Source organism: Melanostigma gelatinosum (assembly GCF_949748355.1).
Source record: "Melanostigma gelatinosum genome assembly, chromosome: 5".
Taxonomy (NCBI): Eukaryota; Metazoa; Chordata; class Actinopteri; order Perciformes; family Zoarcidae; genus Melanostigma; species Melanostigma gelatinosum.
Genome location: NC_136638.1, coordinates 16,535,137 through 16,555,425, shown reverse-complemented (window position 1 = coordinate 16,555,425; position 20,289 = coordinate 16,535,137). Strand labels below are relative to the sequence as shown.

The window sequence follows — 20,289 nt, the reverse complement described above, 5'->3', positions numbered from 1 at the left end:
AAAGTGAAGAAGAGTTTAGTTGTAATGTTGGTATACATACATGCATGTTTGGAATGGGCCTTGCTTGGCTCCCGGTGTTGCTGCTTACAGCTTTGTCGGGGGGCGTGGCCCTTTGTTGTGTGTGGCCATTGCTTTGCTTCCAGTAACGTCAGTATATTTAGCATCTAGCAGCAAAATCGAACTGCTGTCAATGACCTGTGTCTGTAGAGCCTTGAGCCTCGGCCCCTGTTGCTACACAGAGCGCGGTTCGGGTTTCTTTTCAAAGTATCTTAATATTGAACGTGTCTCATATCCAAATTTACCGAAAATAAACAAAGCACTCAATGGGGTCTCCAGCAATACACCCCCCAAGTGTGAAGTAGATCGGATGAACGGTTCTCGAGTTATGCTGAAGACAGACAGACACACAGACGGAGATTACTTGCTTTATCGTCATATCAGCAGTAAATGATGCACACATTTAACTCACTCAAACAGTATGATAATTACATACATAAGAATGAAACAAACAACCCACACACGTCTTTTTAAATGATTTCAGAATCTTTTTATTTGAAATGTCAGTGTTCAAGAGAAAATAAAACAGCAATATAAATATTAGCATAAAAATAAGAGAGTAACACAGGGGTATAGCGTGGGGGCTAAGCATTTAATAAGAAAGATAATACAGCAGGATAGAGTAGTATTAATTCAGCAGCGGACGGACTTACACATATATAATATTTATAGTCATTTGTTCATATGGACAGAAAGAGAATGAGAGGCATTCTTTCATAAATGCACAAGATAAAATCACTGCAAAAGAACATTAAGAGGTTACAGAAGGATAGAAACATTTCCATATTTTTTTGTTTTGTTTCTTTAAAGGGTGACAAAAGATAGTAGAGAGAAACTGAACACAAAAATATGCGCAACACATATCACAAGTTAACTAGTCTACGTGTGTTGACTTATCTAAAGTTGTCTTTAATTCATTTATTTACACTGAAGAGTTAGTTGGCTTCCATGGTGCTTAGTTACTACATTGCAACACAAACTGAAGAACATCTCAGATTTTTATTCATTTTTGATTCTTTTTTTCCCCCCTTTAAACTGTGGTTTTCTTATTTTTCTTGAAAAACAAAATGCAACACATTCCAGTAGTAAGCCACGCCTTGTGGGAGGGACTTTTGAAACTGTTGGACGTGGTCCCTACTATACAAACAACTGGCTCATACCATCGACAGGACTTGTGATTATTTACAGTGGGGAAGAGCCTCAAACGACCAGGGAGTGGAGCGGAGAGGTGAGTGGTAGAGGGGCTAAGGTTTCTCATGATGTCACGAGAGGAGGGACATTTCAAAGAGCTCTCGAGTGGTATCTCCTCACCAACAGGGACAGCTGTGCTTGGCTCTGTTGACCTCCCTGGGTCAGTGCATGAGAGAACGTTTAAGGGGTGGGCAGATCAACAGTGGTTCCTCTGTACATTCAGTGGGTAGAGCCAATGTTGTTTATCACCCTCCTGGTTGATGTTATGGTGCCACCTCAGTCTGTGACCTCACCACTCCACTCCCCCTGAACCAGCCTGCCAGCTGCTTTTTCTCATGCAGTTGTATCTGACAGACAGCTGGAAGGCAAAGTAAAGACTTCATTTCTTATACAAACAACTCTTCTATGCCATTGAATCATTATCTCCCAAAGGAAAAAAAAACATCAAGAAGTTCTTCAACACTTCAGGATAGTGAGGGGTAATACTCAGGTTTACCATGTCTATGTATTTCCCTAAAGACCGAAGTGATTACTACCCCTTTATCATCTGATCTTCAGAAGACGAACAGTGCATTTATCTTTGTTTGGCTCTCAACGTGGGGTAGTGAGTGAGTGAGGGGAGGACACGAGCTGGGTGTGAGGAGGGGAGGGTGCAGGGCAGCAGGACATCTTTGTGCCCATCTGGAGGTGTTGCACAAGAAGCCAGTCACTGCTGCTATACCACCTGCATGGACAGCATGGCTCGTGACACCATGCCGCCCCACCCTCTGCCAGCACCTTCCTCTGGATACATGCTCAGGTCATACAAATATCAGGAGATTCAAATCTTTTTTTCTTTTTTTTTTAACTATGCTTACAAAAGTTTTTATTTTTTTTATTTTGTGCCAAGTAAATGCTACATGTGCATTCTATTGACCTGCGATTGGAGGGAGGATAACGGATTCAGGATGTCCTCCTCTTTGCTTTTGCAATGCATACTTTGCAACTATAGACTAGAATATGTGGTTTGAACCTTAAAGAGCATGCAGAAGAGTTTGTAATACCTGTCAAACAACAGCCTTATATCCTCAGGACTTATGATTTAAGATCCTGCAAGGCCGACACTATATAGCAATCTAATGGATGGCAACTAGCATACTTTACAATAGCTGACTTTGCATCTCAGGGAAAGAGCACAATAAATCCAACGTGAAAGACATTAACAGTTCATCTCTGAATACATCACTGCGTGTAGCTTTGTCATCCCAGCAAGGTTCCTTACACTAAATATCTTTGTCCAAGTTCATTTGATTTTGCCAAAAGAAAAAAAAGAAAATTATAATAACCCCCCATACCCTGCCAAAATGATCTACCAACAAAGATTATGTGAGCAATAATGAACCTTTATCACGGCACGGGTTATCAACATCAACAACAGCCTTCAGCACATTCAAGACACTTTCAAAGAACCATCAACATCTATCCAACGTCCATGTGTTCAAAAGTGATTTCCTGTCATTATTTAGACCGTGGCTAACATGAGTGACAGCAGAGCAGTAAGATACCTTATGGGGGGGGGGGGGGGGTATGGGGGGTTGCATTTCTCATCAGATCAAGCCGGGTTCATCATTCCTCTACTTCTTCTCCTTCTTGGTCGACTTCTTCTTGGAGGCAGGGGTCTGGGCGGCCTTGGGAGGCTCAGGCTGGGCTGAGACCTGGGGCGGGGGCAGCGCCTGCTGGGCCGCCTGCTGGGCCGCCTGCTGGGCCGTGGCCTGCTGCTGCTGCTGCTGCTGCTGCTGCTGCTGGGGGTTGGAGGTCAGGGTGGCCGTGCTACCGGGGATGTAGACGTTCTGGCGATAGTCGGGCACGTGCTGCAGGGTGAACTGGGGGCTGTAGCGGGTGCTCAGGCCCATGGTGCCGGGTCCCAGTGTGGCCGTAGCCTCGCTAACTTCTGGGGGGAAGAGAGACAGAGTGGGGTAATGGACGGGAGGGAGGGGGGGGAGAGGAGAGAGGGATGAAATTTGTTAGAAAGACAAAATTTTGTGTGGCGGTGTTATTAAAGGAGTGAAATGAAAATAGGTAATACAAGGAGATTAAACCATGAAATAAGGTACTTAATTGAAGGGAGATTTGTGTGAATATTACATTAGATATAAAGATATCCCACTACTGAGGCAAACCATGAGGTAGCAGTGAACTAACAAGGGGCATGAGTCGAGAAATATGAAGAAAAAAGGCAAAAGAGGTGTTCCACAGTGGTTGATTGTGCACAGATGTTTTTTTTTCGTCACAGAGATGATGATACTGTCTCCCCAACATAGTCTTTCTGGTTTTCTATCTTGCATTCCCTGAGCGTGTGTGTGCGCATGACGTAGCTGCTCAGCTCATAATTCTCCCACAGCCCCTGCATTGCAGAACCAAAGACAGAAACGCTCCCTCCCCCACCCTGTAGCTCCTCTCAGCCTATATAAACACATATGCACACACAAGCTGTAACGCTGCTAACTGGCTTCCAAAAACGTCAAAGCAGTATCTGAAAACATATTCTATAATAAATCTTTCTGCCCCCACACAGCGCTTTGTTAACCGATTGCAGGACTGCGCCTGCGTTGTGCTTATCAACACAGTGGCAGTAAGCATAGACCAGATGTTCAGTATAACACAGGCACGATTTTGTCTTTCCTTCCTGATGGCACGAACTGTTCATTCTGTCTAACTTTGTGCTGACATGCAGGTTACCACTATGCCCAAGACAGAGCCTTTTCTCTCTCTCTTCACTTCGATGGAAAAATTCCACACAACGTCCGGTGCAGTGTCCAAGAGGGGGGGAGGGTGTGATTGTGTGGGAAGAGGGAGGGCGATGTGATTTGTCAATGGTTTAAAAAAAACTGTGGAAACAATGACTTGTCTATTTGGGAATAAATCACGTCAAGTTTGTCCCTCCATCCATCTTTTCTGCATATTTTGTTTGTTTTCAAGGTAAATTTATGTGTATATCTTTCACGTTATGATTGAGACTTCCACAGTAAAAGCCCACAGATGAATAACTGTGTGCGTGTGTCCCTCTGCAGTGCCTGGTTAGGCAGCCACTGCAGGAACAGAGAAATAGGGCAGTAGAAGGAGGACATGTTGTGCAATATAGGGATCTTTCGTCATGTATGAGACTAAAGGTTGTATATTACATAACTTTTCAAGTAGCTCTATAGCTTCTGCTATATAGTAAAACACTGTGCAAGTGATAAGTGTTTACAGTGGAAACATGAATCTCTGTCACGTCGTTGAATTCAACTGTACCGCTCATCTGAGGGACAGCAGGTAGTTGCGGCCACTGTCTGAATATCCTCTGGTTAATTATTAACACACAAGCACGAAATGGAAACATCGATGTGGACAGAGAGAGAGCTTTATCAATGAGCGAGTCACGCTAGTTGCCCTCCAACCAAACAGGAACCTAAATAAACGACCTCTGCCCGAGCACCCTCGCTGAGGTTATGAAGAGGAAAATTGGTTTGGAAGATGAATCGATAGAAGGGAGGAAAAAGATGAGGAGGTACAGGACTCACCGTTGGCTGCAGCCATCAGGGCCTGAAGCTGCTCAGCCTCAGTTGGGGGTTGGGGCCAGGGACCAGTTCCCATGGCAACCTCAGGTCCTCCAGTTGCCCTGTGGCGAAAACAAGGAAACATCATCTGTAAATACCTGGTTGTTCATCCTCTCCAATGTGTGTGTGTGTGTTTAGCACACTGCTTTGACAGTTGGTGGTTTATGACGTAGAGGCAAAGCAGCTGATGGCCAAATACACAGCCTGAGGGGAAACGATGATGTACAGTTTACAAAACAGGGTGTGTCTCAAACAAATACACACTCTTGTCTTTCTGCACACTTACACACAGAAGCAAGCGCGTTGGCGCATTCACTCAGTCAACATCGTACGGCGTTCACTCTCCCCGGTATGAGCGCTGCGCCGTCCAGCAAATCTAAATAAATATTTAATGATCCCACTTTTAAAGGAAATAGCGGTCTGCAGTCACACATGCGGCGCTCAGCAGGCACTGAGCATTTCCAGCTGGGCAAACTTCACCTTCAAAGGCTTGCTTATTTGTTGGAATGCTGTTAAGCATTCCAACTATTGTTATCCTGTTTCTTCATTGTTGGAATGCTGTTAAGCACTACGACACTACGACCAATACTACAGCTATTACCATGACTACTGATACTACGTCTTCTACTACTTCTTCTAATTACTAATACTTCTACCACTAATAATACTTCTACTACAACTTCTACTACTACTACAAATATCACTACTACTACTACTAGTACTTATTCTAATGCTGCTAATACTTCTACGAATAATACTTCTACTACAACTTATACTACGACAAATATCACCACTGATTAATTTTTTTAAGCCACAGAAACTGTTCAAATATCGAAATGTTCAGCTCTTTCAGGAGAGGTGTGATATGACTTTTCATATTTGTAATCTTTAAACTTTTTGAATTGTTAAGCTTTTTGCAATTTGTTTTTGAATTGGATATCTATTTTCAGCAATGTTTTTGCGATTAATTTCAGTTTTCAGCATTCCAACGCATTTTCAGCAGGAAATGCTTTTTCTAGTTAAAGTCTGCAATTTGCATGTGGGGGCAACAAAGGAGAACGCAGACCTGCGATCTATTATGCTCACCTACTTATTTCCACTCCAACTCTTGTGACACACCAGCACAAACTTTACAACTCGATCTACGTCACAATGCTTTAAACCTGGCTCTGCTCCGTTTCACAATGTGCCAACAAACCTCCATATTTGTATTTGTAGTATGTTTTCTTTACACTACTACACTGTTAGAAAAAGAACAAATACATGTTTCTTCAGAAGACCAGCAGAAGTCACAACACGTCCTATAAAACCATAATGGATGCTGCTTCTAGAGTTGTTCCAGTGCAAAAAACAATATACACACTTTTAATTGATCTCTCAACCTCCTGAGTTGTGTGTCTGTGTGTTCAATACATTGGTTGTTTGACCCGAACGCATTTAGTGGATGATCATTAACCCACAGGGACATTGGAAATGTTCTGGTGGAGTGTACAGGACAGTAAATGACACATTGAAGTCTCAGATCTTACTATCTGACAAATACATGAGGAAAACAGGACTGTATTCATATAGATAGTGTGAAATACAGGGAGATAAAGAGGGACACTCTCTTTTCTATTGAAAACCAACTCAAAAACGTCTTGAACAAATTGGTCTACAGCAGGGTATTAAGGGAAAGTAAAGGACAAAAAAAAGGAATTCTAACATAAAAACAGGGATTTGTTTCGGAGCAGGTTGCCAGATCTCGCTGCCAAAACTCTGTTGTGGTTCTCAGTTCGGCGCCAGAGAGAGACTGAGGGAGAGAAACATGTTTGGTCTGTGCCAGACAGCCAGTGAGAAACAGGGTAAGTAAGAGCACGGTTAGTAAAGCCAGGGCAGCCATTTTGTGCCTATTTACATCACTTTAGATAAAAGGGCATGCTTAATTTGAGCTAAATTAGCATCTCTCTGTACTATCATTTCCTATTATTTCCTGTGGTTGTGTTAAGCACTTCCTGTGGTCAGCATTTTCACTTCCTGTGGTCAGGATTTTCTCTTCCTGTGGGCAAGATTGTCAACTGTGGTCCAGAGGGATGTCCTTGGTTGGCCAGACAAGGATCTCGTTTTCCTCTGCAACCTTACATGACATGTTTTATCTCTCAGGAAGGCTGCCTTTGTTTTTGTGCAGAGAACAGTCCAGACAATAATTTCAAAATGTAAGGCCATTCAACCAGTCACATGGTGTACATGCTGGCATCTGACCTCAGGAGTTGTATATGGAGTGCTGTTTACTTCATTGAGGAACTTTGTAACCCCTAACGGGTGTTTTAACAAAGTCGATCATGAAACAGCTGTCTGTATTGTCTCTTTCTTGTTATTGTCAAGTTGATAAATCACATGAAAAAGCCACATGTGGTGATGTTGAGCTACAACCATCACAGACACACATCAAAGGCAACACTGTATGGTAAGCCAGTTTTCGAGAAGTAGAGAAAACAAGAGCTCTCAGGGTATAATGACTATATGTATAGCACACATACAAGGCGTAGCAAATCTACAAAACACTGCACGCAAACTCAAAAGAGTCACAATCCTTTCTACACCACAGCAGGCATTGTGGGCTAAGCACATCGATCAACAAACCCCATCAAACTTTCAGGGAGACTAACAGAAGCTATGGGTTAGATACAGCTACACACAGTACAGCACTCGACTGCAGTGCACTACCGAAAAGATGTTAAGACTCTCTGCCCTTATCAGCTGATTTGTGATCAGGTATCTCTTCCACTGAACAGTGACTTGACAAAAGTGAACACTGATCAGCTTCTAAGGACAGAAAGTGACCATTTAGTGTCTACGTCTAAATTAGTACCTTGTCCCACTCTTCGGCGTCCATCGCATGTGTGTACCGTATGGCATGTGGGGACTAAAAACACAACAAGTTATACAGTCTGCAAGAACCATGGTGTATTTGACTGAAGGCTGGAGTTCGTGTGAGTTTTACCCAGTGGTATTGTACAACAGGGGTGTTCGTGTCAGTGCGTGTCGAACATCTTCCTGACTTGACTCAAAAGAGCATTTTGCCCCAGCGGGTATGTTTCAGGGAGAAGCCTTGACTCATAGAATGTGTTGTGCAATCATTGTTGTGAAAACTATTACTGCACGCACTCCGTTTCAGCCCACACAATGTGGGCAAAGTAGCAATCGTTAACCATTGTCACTAACACTCGCTAAAACACACCACGGAAAGAGATAAACACAATCAATCGATCGTTTCAGCAAGTCAGTAGGACCTCGCAGGTGGCAGAAACTGAAAAAGAGTGCAAGAAGGGTAAATACACTATCCAATCCCCCCACAAGCTCTGGTCACCGTCCCTCATCAGTAGTAGTGAGTGATGGCGCACAGGCTCAGAGAGCGCAGAGAGGAGAGGAACAGGAGGAGGAGGGGGAGTGGAAGCTGCGGCAGTCATTTTATGAAGCAGCCAGGAAGCAGGCAGAGATGCTCATTCAGCGCAAATCAAGAATCTGAATTCACTGAGCAGTTTAATTCAAAGTCCGATTCAGATGGTTGCATTGTGACTTTGATGTCATCAACCCTTTACAATCAGCGCTCTGCAGGCAGCGAGTTCTTATGGTTACAGCGCTCACTCCCATCCCCCTCCTTTTTATTCCTCATCCTCCATCACTCCCTCCGTCTTAACGATAAGCTTGCCTCGTGCAGCTCAACAACATCACTGGGCATTTTATCACCGTGTGTATGCGTGTGTGTCTCGGTTTACTCACCCACTGGGTCCAGGTCTCGGTCCCTGTGTGAAGCGCCAGTCATTGTTGGGGGGCTTTTGCTGTGAAGAGAACAGAATTTGCAACATGAGTTGTATGTTTCATTGCAACAGCAGCGAGGCGTGTGTCTGAGATGTGTGTGGCTGACACATCTGTGTGCGATGGTGTACGTCTGTGTGTCAGTCTGTGATTTAGAAAACATGTTCAGTTTTTCAGTGAGGGTTACAGATGGAAACAAATATATGTATGCTCAGGCTGTTGTGGAGGATAAAATTCTGGAAGCACACTCGCACGCACAAACACACACACACACACACACACACTAGCAAAACAAAGACACAAACTGGGGCCCCACTTACAAAATGGGATGGGAAACAAAAGGCAGATGTTATCAAAAGGAGAACTATGGGATCAAATGACTGAGAAATCAGATATAAAATCCCTGAAAATGCACCAACACCGCAAGATGAATCAGGGTCAAGAATCATAAGTGAAGAAGTGCAGGCAAATCATAATTTTTGGGGACAGATTGGTGAGCTTGAGTAACTGCAGGGCTCTCATAACAATCTTTGGAATCGACGCAGAGGGCGGAGAGAGTCCTTGGAAGGTAACACTGAGTTATTTTGATACCAAAACGTCCTGGAGATAAGGCAACGATGGTGGCTCAGCAGCGATAAAAGCCTCCCTCGTCTTTATGTGTCCCTGCTTCTCTCTATTAATGTCTTCAAGCCCATTGCACTCTTGTCCATTTCTACCTCGCTGGCCATACCACCATGTCTTTTGCATCTCTCCAGCTCTCTCTCTCAGGCTCTCTTGTTGTGCAGTGATGCGCTGAATAGACCTTGGCTTGGCTCCACATTCTGCCGCCTAATCGACACAAGAGCTCCCAGGAGAGAGAGGCCAGCAGGATGATGTGCTTCATTATTAAAAGACATGTGCTACCCGAGGGAATGATGGAAAGAAGCAAGAGAGCAGGAGAGGAAGCCGAAAGAGTAAATACCTACACAAAAGGAAGAGTTGAGACTGGAGCATCTATTAGCATACAGGTAAACAAGGAACAAATGCACCAGTGAATGGTGACTTATTGAACGCACAAAAAGAACAGACAAGGGGACACAAGTTGTTGAAAAAAAAAGTGAAATAGAACTCAACAGCTACTTAAATAGGGGAGAGAAAGAAGAACCTGTGGTATATTGTCTGGTCTACTGAAGACCTACGAAGGACACCACTGGTTGATGTTTCGAGTTTAAAAGAGGACTCAAAGATGTGTCTACGTGCGTGGGCATGCAAGTCGGTCTGAGCTTTGGCATAGAGTAAAATAATCTCAGCACTGAGTGGAGGCAAACGTCCACAGAGAGGCCAGCATTCCAGCCGTGTGACTCGCTCTCACCGCACAAACTATCACAGACACGCTTGTCATTTCCAACGTATAATCCCATACAAGCATGTGGAATATTTGGCCCCACTGATTACTAAGATAAACAGTATTGTATCCTGCATGCTTCATTATGGTCAACTTGGCTACATCTACATATCATATCCATAATAATGCATATCTGCTCAAGAAGAAAGTTAAACTTTCACTCAGCCGAAGCACAGACTGTTGAGAGTTGCTGGGTTCTTGGGTTGTTTAGACAACAACAGTTGCCAGGGAAAACAGATTTAAAGCCATTTTAATGACATGCAGGCATCAAAATATATTGACTTTAGTTCCAGTTATCTCAGCATCTTTAGATGTGCTTGTTTTTGTTGTTTCATATTCTCTGAAATGAGTTGATTACTTCAAATGAGATGAAGACATTAAAAAAAAAGAGTGCGAGTTCAATTTAAAAGGCAGGAGATAGAGAGAGGACGTCAAATAGACTGGTCAGGGAGACTAGGTCAATGGAGAGAGATGACGGGATTACAGCTCTGTGGGCTCGGCTTCTCATCCAATTGAAAGACTTTCACACCAGCCTGGAAGCTTTATACACTGTCAGTCTGCTCCACTTACATCTTTAAATCGAACCAAAGAGCTCTGAGGGCTCTCCAGGTGCATTACAACCTGACAGAGTTCCTTAGCTACTGCAACACATCATACAACAGTTGAAGAACTATCATAACAAGAGATGAGATGGATATTCAATATGTGAGCACAGGATTTAACAGGGGGCATAAACTGGACTGATCAGCTCATGGGCCCATCGGGACTTCATCCGGCATGTTTGAATAAATATGAGCTAAAACATCTGGTTTACTGCTTAACCACTTCTCTATCATTATATGCATAGGTTTATCGGGGTGCAAAAAAAAAGAAAAGCTCATCCCTTTCTCTCCCTCTGACAGGAGTGAAAAAAATACAGTTCATGCAGAAACTCCCTTCACACATACAATGAAGAGAGGTTATCATGTCTGTTCTGTGGCTCTGATAACATGCTTAGACATACACACCACACCAGTCACTCTGTAATAACCTTCAGCACAAAGGCAATGATTATGCCGGTAGAAACCTAAAGATATCTAGAAACATAGAATGTGTTACCACTAAAATGCTGGATTCATTACGTTGTTAATTCATTACAAGGGAAAGACGAAGCACCGTTTGATTCAAACAAACATGACTCAACTCACAAAGCCCCTGAGGACAGTGTTTCTGAACCGCATGAGCCAGTTTGTCTCATGTGCAGCTTCGTCATCCATATAAAAGTATATTTACAAAACACACAGTCGCCCTAACTCAGTGCACGTGCCAACTCTTGTAAACTCCCACAGGCTCAAAGACTGAACTAACACGGGGTCATGGGACTATTCAGATCCGGCTTCAAGTCTATTAAATGTGCTCGTATAGAGAGGGGAATAACCGCAAGATTGAAGTGAAGAGGCAACTTAGTTGGTCAGTTAAACTCATGACATCAGGATTACATGGCATGTTCCCATACGTCCACTCAGTTAGTTAATCAAGGGGATCGTTCTCTTTTAATCAACGATGTATATGTTGCAGGCCAACTGGGAGAAAATAAACCTTTTCATTGATTTACTAATGTTTCCAGGAAAAACTGTCATGATAATTATCCCCCCAAACGTTCTGTGTTAGCACATGGTTAAATAGAGTATCCCAAAACAGCACACTGCTGATGAATAGAGCACACAAAGAAGGGCAGTGGGAAGTTACTGACAATTGGGTGCTGAAGCCCAAGGGTCCTGCTAAAATTACACACGACTGGAGGCTCTTCGTGCCTGACTTTTTCTACACACAATCTCACACGCAAGCATATAAACACCCACAGTTAGGCTGCAGCTCTAAAGCCATTGTAGCCTGCGCCGTCTGTCGCCATGGCACACGTGCGTAAAGAGCCATCCTTCCTTTCTCTCGCCCTCTCTCTCTTTTCCGCTGTTGTCTGCATCGACACGTGTCACTACAGCAAGGAGACAGATGGTATCCTGCTGACCTCAGGAACAGCCTAATTCGGCACAGAGAGAGTGTCTGTATAATACAGATTCATGAGAAACCAGAGGGGTAAAGATCCTGTTGTCCAAAAACACCACAGCAACAATAATGATCTTCAATCAAACTCTACATTGCACAGGACATGGTTAAGGATGAACTCTGAGTTGAGTCTGTCGTATGCATGTGATTATTATCTGGTTATAGCTTTGCGTCACACCCCACTCTGAACACATGGAAAAAAAGTAATTGCTGATCAAGGATGTAAGAATGAAAAATAAAAATGTATGTGTAGAACTTACACAGTGAAACGAATCCTCACTCATGTGCTGCAGAGGCCTGGAACCAATCACCAAAAGTTCAGAGGACAACAGGAAGTCAGGGGTCAAGCCATTGACCCCATGCATTCCTGTTTTTCAGCCACTGCTTTATTCTTTGACTCCCCCACCCCATCCCGCTGACCATTTTCTTTCCTTGGCCTTTTTCCTCTCCTTCACCCCCATCGCTCCCTCTGTCATCCTGTTCCCTCTGTCTCCCAGCCATTACACTGAGCCAACACTGCAGGATATTTTCATCTGTCTGTCTCCTCCTCTCCATCTGTTAGGAGCGCTTAGGTTTCCACCTCCTTTGACATTTCCTCTCCAACTACTGTCTTTCTGCCTGACTTTATCTGTAACTTTCTATCCATACAGAACAGTTCCTCTCTGTTGTTTAGTGACTGGAAGGTAGGTATCGTAACCACAGTTCCTAGCCTCAGGTGACATTAAATATTATGATGTTCTTCACTCTGCCCAAACCGGTCTAGTAGGACAACGAAGCTGATTCACCATCTGTGTGTGTGTGTGGAGAGAGAGAGCGAGATCGATAGATAGATCCTCCTGATAAAACAAATGAGGTTTCAAAATACTGCAGAGCTTCGTGACAGAATCAAGGTTAGGACTCTACTGTCAAGAGTTAAAGCGACAAAACTGTGGTTTTAACCCATGCGTTGTATACACATACTATTACAATACCAACACTGCATGTGAACAACATTTCTTGAAATACTTAAGGCATTTCTTAAACACATAGATACTGAAACACCTGAATTGGTCTTATCCCACAATGGCATATCCCACCAATGCCATGCGTGCTCTAATCCCTCACCTCATTGGCTGAGTTCATAAGGTGCTTCCTGCTGAGTGTCATGTTGAGCGTGTTGTTTTGACTCAGCATGGGTGTCTTCATAAATACAAAGTCACTCCGGCTGGATAAGGTGGAGTAACAGGGCCTGTAGGTGCGTGTGTGCGGGTCCTGGGAGCCGCCCACAACCTCCATATAGCGTATGGGTCCATCGGTATTGAGCTGCAGATGCAGGTCCTTGCTTGGCCTCTGATGGTAGCGGCTGGTCCTGTGGCGACCGTAGCAGCAGCAGCAGTCCGACTCTCCGAGCCCTGGGTCACGGTGCCTGAGGCAACGCACCGTGATGATGACAAAAGTGATAAAGCACACAGCTGATACACAGGCTATAGAGATGATGAGGTACAAAGTGATGTCCGACATCCCAGTGCGGTGGTAGAAAGGTGGGTGGCGAGGTCTTGCTGGAGCATCGTTGGTCGTGCCCTTCTCATCCACAGTTACTGTGATGTTCACAGAACTGGACTTCGGCGGGTCACCATTGTCCTGAATGATGACCATGATGTCATAAGTTGAGCCCTCTTCATCCTCTGCCCATTTGCGGGCTGTGCGGAGCTCACCGGTGTGTGCCCCAATACGGAACATGCCAGCATTTGGTCCAGAGGCGATTGAGTAAAACAACCATGCATTGTGCCCACTGTCTGCATCCACCCCTACAAGTTTATTTATGAGGTGCCCTGGGCCCACAGATGGGGCCACAGTGAACTGTAATCCTTTGTCTTTTGGGTAGGAGGGGTGTACAACCACTGGCACATTGTCATTCACATCCACCACAAATACATGCACCGTGACGTTGGCTGTCCTTTGAGGCACCCCAGCATCCCGGGCCTGCACCTCAATACGGAAAGCTTTAAGTTGTTCATGATCCAGAGAGCGCATGCTGTGGATGTGGCCACTCTCTGGGTTAATGTAGACATAAGAAGAGATGGGTGAGCCCTGGACCATGCTGGGAAAGATAGAGTAGGAGATGCGAGCATTGTCACCAAGGTCTGGGTCAGTGGCTGAAACAGCAGCAATGGAGGCACTGGGAGCATTGTTCTCTGGGATGTCCACAGAGTATGAAGGCTGAGAGAAGGTGGGAGCATTGTCATTTACATCAGAGAGCTTCACCACAAAGGTGGTTTGTGATGAAAGGGGAGGGGAACCGGCATCAGTGGCCTTGATGACCACTGTGTACTCTGGGATAGTCTCACGGTCCAGGTTTCCAGCAGTGGTGAGGCTGTAATGCATGCCAAAAGCTGCATTCAGTTTAAATGGTAAACCTGGTTGGACAGTTAATGTAACCTCCCCATTTACAGCAGAGTCCAGGTCCCGTGCACTTATGAGCGCTATCACTGTCTCTGGTGCCGAGTCCTCTCTGATAGGACTGATCACTTTTGTCAGTGTCACCTCTGGTGCGTTGTCATTCACATCAACAATGTCCACTATGACGTTACACGATCCCTCCATAGCGGGGGAACCATCATCTCTGGCCTGCACTGTGATGTGGTATGCAGTGGCTTTCTCGTAATCCACATCGCCCTTCACACGGATCTCCCCGCTTTTAGAATCCACACTGAAAAGGTTGACAACGCGTTCCGGTGTGTACTTACTAAAAAGGAAAGATATTTCTCCGTTGTTACCCGAATCCGCGTCAGTCGCGTTCAATTTGGTAACTAAAGTGCCCCGTGCAACATTTTCTAAAAGCCGAACTTTCTTTACCGGCTCGTCAAAGACGGGCGCATTGTCATTTACATCCAGAATTCTAATGAGCATGAGTGTTGAGCCAGATTTCACCGGCTGACCCCCATCTACAGCAGTGAGCAAAAGGCGAAACGAGGCCTGCGTCTCCCTGTCCAAAGGTTTATCCACCAGTAGCTCTGGAAAGTTACTGCCGTCAATTTTAGTTTGCACATTCAAAATAAAAAAGTCATTCGCTGCGAGATGGTAAGTGCGTAACGAGTTGGTACCCACGTCTGGGTCGTGTGCGCTCTCCAAACGGAACTTTGTGCCTGGAGCGGCCGCCTCTGATATCTCCAGAGAAATGTTGCTGGTTGAAAACTGCGGTGCGTTGTCATTCACATCCATAATGTCCACCACAACGCGATGAATGTCTAAAGGTTCCTCCAGAAGTAGTTGAAGATGTAGTGAACATGCTGAACTTAGTTCGCACAATTGTTCCCTGTCAATTTTTAGCTTGATGACCAAATCGCCGGTCGCCTGCTTCACCTCAAAATACTGCGTTGTGGATTCCGAGACCACCCGCAATCTCCTCTGAACAATCCCCTGAGCAGTAAGACCCAAATCTTTAGCGATGTTCCCAACGACAGAGCCCGGGCTGAGTTCCTCCGATACGGAATAGCTGAGCTGAGCCGAGGCACAGGGGAGGCAAGCTAGATAAAAGCAAAGCCTCCACAGCCTCCCTCCTCCGGAGCGCTTCCTCTGTTTGGAGTCCATTGTGCTGCGCTCCGAGGATCGGAGAATTGGAAAGTTTTTAACTTCTTCTTTCACCGTAACGTATCCATAGTAGTGTTAAAACGAGGCGGCCAGGCTTGATGATAAACATTTCCTTTTTAAAAATAGAGCGATGGGAAGTTTTGATGTGATCATTTCGGCCGTATTTTAAGAAAAAAAAACGAGGATGAAAATCAAAGTATTTTCTGCCCTCGCTGAAACTCTCTGCTCTGTCTCTCCCTCACTCCGCACATGGGCGGGGAGAGGCCACAGAGGCCTTCCCCCCATTGGAGGGCAGGGCTGGACCAGCTCTGTCACACAGACAGAAAACTTTCCAGTGACTCCACTTCCACTAGCAGGCAAAGACTTAATTCTCATTGTAAAAGTTTGAGAAGACAATGCCAACGGAACCACAGAGGAATATGCCATGACTGATTTTCTATAAATCCAAGAAAAATATATGGAGAATAGATGATATAATTATGTTATTGTTATATCGTTTTAGAATGCAGAGAGAGCTCCTCATCATCAAAACACAGCATGTGTGTCAAGCTGCTGTTATCTATAGCAATGCTATTTGTATCCGCAGGGGGGCATGGTTTCCAAACTGGCTTTCCCCTCTCACGTACGTCTATGGATGGGAAGTTAAAAATGGGCTTCAGCATACGTACAAATAAAAATAAATAAAAAACAAGCTATAAAATGCCACGAAGAAGACAATTTAAAGATACAGGCCATGTAGCCTAAATCAGAGGGCAATGATTTGTTTGGGTGGACGCATCAATACAAAAGTATCATTGTTGCAATGTTGCAACAGAGTGTAGATATAAATAACACACAAACTAGTTTAACCTGAACATTTCAATTGAAAATGAAAAGATTGTTTTCACATAAGGCAATGCAATATTAAGTTGATATTTTGTATTAGGTTTATAATCATTCATCAAAATAAAAGATCACAATAAAAGTTTTTTTCTTTACTTTTTCTTAAACATATGATGAAGGCAATATTATATTACACAGCCTTAATATTAAAATACTATCTAACCGATAGCTTAATTTACCAAAGTGATAAAACGTGATCGTGAAGGGGAAAAAAGTGCTGTCACGTAGTTTTTGAGCTGGAATCCAACCCTGGTGTTGACCAAAGGCTATGAATGGACTATACAGGAACTTTACACCAAAATTGTGTGATTTGGTTTCACAACACACATTTAATGGACACAGATACGCAATGAGATACATAAAACTGGCATTTTGTGAATGCTGTTCAGACATATTTGTAGATACACTTATCACACAACGACTGCTAGTTTTCTGCTCACCTGCTGGCTCTCAAAGGTCCAGGTGCTGTCGGGTAAAGACGCATCCAGAACACTGATCACCTCATTAAAGTCAGTGGTGCTGCTCGGTTTAATCAAAGTGAAATCACTGTACTCTGACATTGGAGAGATTGGAGACATACAGGACCTGAAGGACTGACTCTGAGACAACATGTCTCCTCCCAGGACCTCCACGTACTTTATAGGTCCGTCAGTGTTGAGCTGAATCTGCAGGTTTCTGTTGGGGTTCTTGTAATTATCACAGTCGGTCCCTGTCATGCAGCAACTACCGCTGCTTCTGCTGTTCCTCATGCATTTAACCGCTAAGATGAGAAAAGTCACCAGAGACAGCACGGACACCGAGGCCAGAGAGAGAATCAAATAAAGGGTGATTCTCCCAGTTTTCTTGATGGGCTCGGTCACTTTCTGTCGGAGGTCTAAGATGGGCTCATGGAGGCCGTCCTCCAGCAGGATGGACACCGTGACGGTGGCGGACTGGACCGGTTCCCCGTCGTCCTTGATCTCTATAAGCAGCCTCTGAGAGGAGTCGTCCTGCTCGGACACAGCGCGTTTAGTCCTCACCTCCCCTGTGTACAGATTGACAGTGAACAGAGACGCGTCTGTGGCCTCCGCCAGTTTGTAGGAGATCCAGGCGTTATGGCCCGAGTCAGCGTCCACGGCCGTCACTTTAGTAACCAGGTGACCCGCTTTAGTGGAGCGGAACATCCTCTGATGAGAGAGGGAGCCCAGGGCAGCGGAGGAGGGGTAAATAACAGCGGGGGCGTTGTCGTTCTGGTCCAGGATAAAAACATGGACAGTGGCGTTGCTGCTGAGAGACGGAGAGCCCTGATCCTTTGCCTGAACCTGAATCTGAAACACCTTCAGTTTCTCATAGTCAAACGAGTGCATGCTGTAGATGCTGCCGTTATCTGAGTTAATGTAAACATAAGATGAGACAGAAACGTCCTGCACTTTAGAGTCCAGTATGGAGTAAGAGATTTTGGCGTTTTCACCAAAGTCCAGGTCAGATGCTGATACAGAGTACAGTATAGATCCTGGTACCCCATTCTCTTTTAAATACACATTATAGGACGGCTGACTGAATATAGGGGGGTTGTCATTCACATCAGTGATGCTGACAGGTATCATTTTGTTACTGGACAGTGGAGGAGAGCCTGAATCAGTGGCTGTTATCTCAATATTATACTCTGAGAACCTCTCTCGGTCTAAAGGGCCACTGGTAACCAGTGCGTAATTATTAGAGAATGATGGTTTCAGATTAAAAGGAGAGCCTTTTGTGACTTGCAACGTCACTTTGCCATTAGCATTGGAATCAAGGTCTCGCGCACTGATCAAAGCAACTACGGTTCCACTTGGTGCGTCTTCGCGTACAGGCTTTGGCTGAGAAGTAAAAACTATTTCTGGAACATTATCATTGAAATCAGTGATATCAATCTGCACCCGACAGTGGCCCTCCATTTCAGGGCTTCCTTTGTCTTTTGCAGTTACATCAATGTCATATGACTTGGAGGTTTCATAGTCGAACTCCCCTTTAAGAGTAATTTCACCTGTTAAAGGGTTAATGTCGAAAATTGACAATAACGAATCTGGTGTCCGAGAGCCAAATGAGAATTCAATTTCACCATTTAAACCTTCATCTGCATCTGTTGCTTTGGGCTTTATAACAATAGCTCCCTTTGCACTTGTTTCACCGAGGGTTACTTTGTAAAGGTTTTTTTCAAACACCGGGAAGTTATCATTTATGTCTAGCACGCTTATGGTTATCTGTGAGGTTCCGGATCTTGGTGGATTCCCACCGTCTAATGCTGTCAGTAATATTTTGTGAATAGCTTTTTTCTCTCGATCTAGAGGCTTTTCTAAAACAAGTTCCGGAACGGTCTTACCTCCCTCAATTTCTTTTATTTTAAGGGAAAAACACTCATTTTTACTAAGAGTATATGATTTCAAGGAATTGCTTCCAACGTCGGGGTCCGTTGCGCTCTCCAAGGGAAAGCGCGTGCCAACTGCTGCTGATTCGGCTAATTTTAAAGATAATTCATTTGAAAGGAAACTCGGAGAATTGTCATTAATATCTCTTATTTCAACCTCAATTCGGTGTAGCTGCAGAGGGTCCTCTATAACGACTTGCAGAGGTAGAACACAGCTGGCGCTTTGTCCACATAGAGCCTCTCTGTCTATTCTGTCATTCACCACCAGCTCGCCCTTAGCCGCATCAACAGTGAAATACGGTTTATCAGCCTCAGAAGCCACACGCAGTTTACGTTCATAAATGTCTGATAATCCCAAACCCAGATCTTTGGCTAGATTTCCTACCACAGAGCCCTGTTTCAGCTCCTCTGGGATGCTGTAACGAGTCTGTCCGCTTATTGTAGTCCACAAGAGAAAGAAATGATGCCACCAAAGAGCCTGCCATCTCCAGGCTCGGTATCCCATTCTCTTTGTCATCCCCATTTCAGTGAAATGCATCATTTCCAATCCACAAGAACAGCGAATATAAAGTCAAAATCCATATTCCGAGAGCGGGACATATTCCAATAAAAAGACGCCCGTTCATGGTCAAAGATTACATTTATATATAACCACGCACTCCGAGGAGGCAATATGAACGATTTGCCTACTCTCCTCCAACCCCGAGCATTGTGATTTGGTGCTGAAGCTGCATGGGGGAGGGAGTAGATCTCTTTGTACAGTTCAGAATGATATTGGTGCACAGCGTCCATCTCTCGCATCCAATGAGAGGGAAACTGAGCAGCCTCGTTAAAGACACACAAACCCCTTTGCTCTGAAAGAGAAAGCGACGCACAACCGGGAGATGTCATTCACATTTCTATGACTTATAGAAATGTTAAACCAAAAACATATATTAAAATCAATAATTGTACATCAGAATTATCAACAGTTTACAGTTGATTTGATGAGACCTAATATATGTATTTGGCTTTGACTTCCAACTGCAATCATCAGCGTTGTAAGTAAATAAGTCCAGGAAATGTACTGAGAGAGAAAAAGTTATGATGTTTGTTAGTTTTAAACGGTGAAGCATTTTCATCGTTACCCAGAAGCCATCATGAACAGTATACATACCTCCGGTTTTGCTCTCTGTGGGACCACTATAAGCTGTGAGAGGCCAACGGTACCATGGCACTGCCCTCCGTCGAAACAAATCGTGGGTTTTTGGTCAGGTTTTATGAAAAATTTGTAAAATATCGTCGGAGATTATCCGTTTCAAAGCTCGAATCATTGATGCCAACTGCATCCGGTTTACTTCAGCGCTGTTTCCAGAATAAGAGCGGTCAGACGTCCTGAGAGCGGAAATTTACACTCGGGG

At 44.4% G+C, this 20,289-nt stretch overlaps 1 protein-coding gene across 18 annotated transcripts in view; it reads right to left on the bottom strand.

The window, feature by feature from the left end:
* Window positions 1-630: 630 nt before the first annotated feature.
* The window catches only part of LOC306777140 (protocadherin gamma-C5-like), a gene marked incomplete at its 5' end in the record, with an annotated part of 227,308 nt that continues 207,649 nt past the window's right edge, over window positions 631-20,289 (bottom strand). For 6 of the 18 annotated variants that reach the window (XM_079268128.1, XM_079268133.1, XM_079268132.1 and 3 more), the window contains 3 exons: window positions 631-3,178; window positions 4,791-4,888; window positions 8,589-8,647. In XM_079268128.1, the coding sequence (XP_079124254.1) occupies window positions 2,862-3,178; window positions 4,791-4,888; window positions 8,589-8,647 (474 nt within the window). In that variant the 3' untranslated portion in view covers window positions 631-2,861. Of the gene's footprint in view, window positions 3,179-4,790; window positions 4,889-7,677; window positions 7,732-8,588; window positions 8,648-13,155; window positions 15,829-16,943; window positions 19,431-20,289 lie in introns of those variants that run through there. The other 12 variants (XM_079268131.1, XM_079268130.1, XM_079268138.1 and 9 more) reach the window with 8 other exon arrangements.